Raw genomic sequence first — 5,000 nt, 5'->3', positions numbered from 1 at the left:
GTTGGTTCCAATATCCAAGGCCACAAGTGCCATTTCGACACAACTTTAGTCGATATGAGCAACGGCAAAATGATAAGAAAAAACAAAAAAAAACATAATCATCAGGAGTGTTTTACGGTCTATACTAACTTTGCTCTTGTCACTGTTTTTATCTCAGACTGGATACCTGATCCTTATTGCTGTGATGTTGGTGTCAAGGACCTACTGTGACGTATGGATGATTCAGAATGGAACCATGATTGAAAGGTCAGACCAGTTCCACAGTTGTATTGGTGCTATATTCGCTATTATATATTAAATATATCTGCTCGTGACTGCTGATCAGTCCAGAGTGTAGCCTGTTATGGAAAATGCTTATTTAGTACATATTAGCATATGTTTATACTTTATTGTGGATACCTGCCTTTACTTGTACATGAAAGTACAACCTTGACAGGTAAGATTGCTCAACACAGAAAAGTACCTCTTCGTTTTTAGATGGCTCGCCTTCCTGTCTAACTCATCTACCTAAACCTAACCAGGCTGCATAAAAATCTCCTCATGATAATTTACTGTGCACTCTCTCACAAACCAGTATCTTATATAGACTGCTCTGTAAGATTTGTGTATATTTGAAGCTTCAAATATAAAGAAACCCAGACACTTTTTTTTTCGTTCTATAGAGCTCAGTATTGTTCATTCGATTTGACATCATCATTGCTCTCCTTTAAAAAAAAAAAAAAAAAAAAAAAAAAAAAATTAACAATTTTTTTTTCTCTTTTTTAATTTTTTTTTTCAATATATATATATATATATATATATATATATACACACACACACATATATATATATATATACACACACACACACATATATATATATATATATATATATATATATGTGCGTGTGTGTGTGCGTGCGCACGTGCGTGTGTGCATTCATCAGTTCACCTAAAGCCCATTAAAAAGAAATCCCATACTAATAATATAATATAATAATAAATTGCCAAATGCAGAAACATCAATGTAAGTTATCACGATATAGTGGCTCTCGCTAACAGACAGAATTAAGTAACCAGAATTAGGTTAAAAAATTCTATATACGGTATATATATATTTGTTTTTTATTTGAGGCAGATATTTTTTCCATTAAAATGTGATTTATGAGGATGTTAGACCATTGGTCGATATTCAGAGTTGTTTTTTTTTTTTTCCAGTTAACAAGAATTGTTTTTTTAGCGATAGTAAGGGCTACAAGTGTAGATTGAAATTGTTTATGTGGTAAGTCAGTTGTTGTTGGTCACCTAGCAAACACAAGTTTGGAGATAAAGGTATCTACAATCCAAAATAGCGGAAAGTTTTTCTAAGACTTTAGTCCAGAAATACATAACCGGAGTACATAACCATAAAGCATGAACATAAGTGTCTGTAGTGTTTTGTAAACATTGGAGACAAATGTCGGAGTCTGAGAGTCCCATTTTCTCCATCATATATTGAGTAATGTATGTTCTATGAATAATTTTATATTGGATAAGTTGTAAATTTGTGTGTTTTGTCATTTTAAATGCGTTTTCACAAACTTGAATCCAAAAGTCAGATTCCGGTGCTATAGACTATAAGTCTGTCTCCCATTTCGAGATGGGTAAAGACATTTTATCAGTATATAAAAGTAACTTATATATTTTTGAAAGTTTTTTTGTTGTTGTCGGAGAAAGCTTGTTAATATCTTTAGCTAAAACAGGCGGTTGGAGCGTACCCCGAAGTGTTGGAATTTTTTTCTTTATCATATTGTTAACTCTTTTACTGCCAAAGACGTTAAATGACGTTCTGCAAAAACCTACGGAGGAGCGCCAAAGACGTTAAAAGACGTCCTCCCATTTTTTTTTTTTTTTTTGAAACGGGTGCTGGCAAGGCTTGCGGAGCTGTCCTGAAAGTTTCAAGCAGGTCTCGTGAGCCTAATGACTATTTTTGGCCCCTAGAGGGCAGCGCTGACTCTCTTTTGACAAGATCGGGTGGGCGTCAGTAGAGGCGAAGCTAGAGCGTCGAGCAGGAGACGAGAACGTTAGACAAAGGAAAAATGGCGACCGGCTGCGGCAGCTCACGCCCGAGCCGTTTTTTTTTCAAATTCGAAAAGCATCGACCAACGATAAAGAGCACATTGATGACGACGATGATCATCATCGATGATGATGATGACTCCGTGGTTGGAAAGCATTGACGCGGCAGTAGGAGACGTGGGGGGGAGAGCTAGGTGGCTGAGGAGGAGCACACGGAGAATGGCGCCCCGTTTGCAAGCAGCTCAACACTTACAAGACTAAAGGCATCGACCAACGCTAAAAGTGCACATTGATGACGACGATGAACATCATCGATGATGATGAAGGTGAATCCGAGCTTGACGGCGAAATTGGAACCGCTGACGCGGCAGCGCAATCAAGCACGCACAGGCGGACGTTTAATCAGACGACGGAGAGTGCCCCGAGTCCAATGCATATTCATCGGAGGAGTGTGTACAGTCTGCTACTTGCTATTTATTCCCCAGAAAAAAAGGCCGTCAAGAAAGTGTAACGTTTGCACGCGAAACGGACCAATGCGAAAGTGAAAGTAAACTGTTGTGCAAGTCCTGGCGTCTCCTTGCACGCAGGAGAGCGTTACAAAAAGAAAAACTGTATTTGAAACATCCACATAATTGTAAATAGTTTGCGAAATTGTTACACTGTTGAATGGAAATAAACGTATTTTGCAATCTAAAAACACTTTTTCATTGTTGGTGAAAGCGTTTTACAGAAGTAAAGCACTATTTAGGTGTTTGTGGCATCATTCATGGACAAAAAGAAGTGTACAATTCACTAGAGTGCATGAAATAACATCGTTTCACAAAAAGCTGTTTTTCTCCGTTTTTTGTTTCAAAACAGAGAATTTCGGTGAAAGTATCCATTTTCTATTGTTGATTACTGAAGAACGGAATAAGGTAGAAACAAACTTTTTTTTCTGATGAAAGATGAGAGTCCAATCTTTCATTTGGTAGTATGTGTGTTTCCATAGTCCAAACACAACATTTTCTGTGGACCTTGAAAGATCAGTCAAAATGCTTAAATCGGCTGGCACTGGCGACAACCCGTTTCTGAAAACGTCTGGCAGTCAAAGAGTTAACTTGTAGATAATGTAAAAATTTTCCGTTTTTTATATTGTATTTTTGGAGCAAGGATCTATATGATATAAACATATTATCTGAGAAGAGATGGTGGAGATGTGTAATTCCTTTCTGCTCCCACACACCTAAATAAAGCCGTTGGTTGTTAAGTTGAAAGTCGGGGTTATGCCATAGGGGAGAAAGCCCACAGGGCTCCACTTGGGGTTTTGTCAATTCTAGTGCCTTCCACCAGGCAGTCAGGGTGGCGGAAATCATTGGGTTTTTAAAACAATTATGTCGCTTAATCGATGTTGTAATAAAGAGTAAATTTCGAAGTCTGAGGTTATTACAATCCTTCTGTTCTAGTTCCAGCCAACAGTTAGTGTCTCTGTTGGGTTGTGCCCATAGAACGATATATTGTAGCTGGTTAGCTATATAGTAGTACATAAAATTTGGTGCCTCAAGACCACCTTTGGATTTACTTTTCTGAAGAGTAGATAGACTAATCTTTGCTTTTTTTTTTATTCCAGTAAAATTTTGTAACGGCTGAGTCCAACAACTGGAACCATTTAGCCGTAGGTTTAAATGGAATCATTGAGAAAAAATAGTTTATTTTGGGTAAAACTTTCATTTTAATGGTGGCTATTCGTCCTATTAGAGAAATAGGAAGATTATTCCAGCGCTCCAAGTCACTATAAATGTTATCCAGAAGTGGAGAAAAGTTTAAATGAATTAAATCAGTTAATTTAGGTGAGATTTTTATGCCTAAGTATTTTAAATTACCTATAGGAAATGAGTAGTGTGGGTCCTGGCTTGCAGGGTTCCATGAATTTTCTGTAATAGGTAGAAGTGTTGATTGTGTCCAGTTAATAGAATAATCTGATAACTTTGAGAATTTAGTTATTAAGTTAAATACTTCCCCTAACGAAGTAGCCGACTTTTCTAAATAAAGTAAGATGTCATCGGCATATAGATTAATTTTATGTTCTGTTACCCCAGAGTGAATTCCTTGAACCAAAAGACACTTTGTTTTCCAGACTGTTTTATTGATCTTGCCTAACTACTGAAAATTCCACAACAACCCCATCAGTGGCCCAATGATGACAATTTTCTCATCATCCTGAAAAGGATCCAATTAGGGGTGTTAAAAAAAATCTATTTGGCAATATATCGTAATATTACAACGCACAATTCTGGTATTAATTCAATATGTAGCTGAATTAATGTCTAAACATCAATTTTGGATGGAAATATTCAACAAAACGTCTTTCTTGGGGTTAGGGTTCACACTTTAAGCATGGATATTATTATGTTATATTAATGGAACATTAAGCCTTAATATTTTATTTCTTGCTGTTGAAACATGAAACAGATTGCAACCTCCATCGATCCATTCATCCATTTTCTTCACCGCTTATTCCTCACGAGGGTCATGTGGGTACTGAAGCCTATCCCAGCTGGCTTCGGGCAGTAGGCGGGGTACACCCCAAACTAGTTGCCAGCCAATTCAGGGCAGATTGCAACCTGTTTGGTAACTATACTGGCTAACAGTTATAAGCCTGATGTACATTTTCCTACAAATCTTACAGTGTACATGTACAAGTTTACTGATTAGTATTTTCAAAATTTGAGTTAAAAAAATCGCAATAATCGAGTTATAGATTCGTATCAGGATTAATCTGTATCGAATCATGACCTATGAATCGTGATACAGTTAGAATCGCAAGGCACTGGGCAATTTACACCCCTAAGAAGAGCAGTATTTATAAAATAAAAGCACATTTTTAGGTGAGCAAAATTATTGGGAAAGATGGACATAAAATAGACTGATGACTTTCACCCCCAAAAACTTTTATTAGGGGGCAAATTATGATTGTCAATTACTATAG

The 5,000-nt window shown here is 36.8% G+C and overlaps 1 protein-coding gene across 1 annotated transcript in view; it reads left to right on the top strand.

The window, feature by feature from the left end:
* The window catches only part of abcd3a (ATP-binding cassette, sub-family D (ALD), member 3a), a 148,457-nt gene that overhangs the window by 26,813 nt on the left and 116,644 nt on the right, over positions 1 to 5,000 (top strand). The window contains exon 5 of the mRNA XM_077555171.1: positions 158 to 246. Within this exon, the coding sequence (XP_077411297.1) occupies positions 158 to 246 (89 nt within the window). The remainder of the gene's footprint in view (positions 1 to 157; positions 247 to 5,000) is intronic.

This window comes from Vanacampus margaritifer, chromosome 20 (genome assembly GCF_051991255.1).
Source record: "Vanacampus margaritifer isolate UIUO_Vmar chromosome 20, RoL_Vmar_1.0, whole genome shotgun sequence".
In the NCBI taxonomy this organism is placed as follows: domain Eukaryota; kingdom Metazoa; phylum Chordata; class Actinopteri; order Syngnathiformes; family Syngnathidae; genus Vanacampus; species Vanacampus margaritifer.
This window is presented reverse-complemented; position numbering and strand designations above follow the sequence as displayed.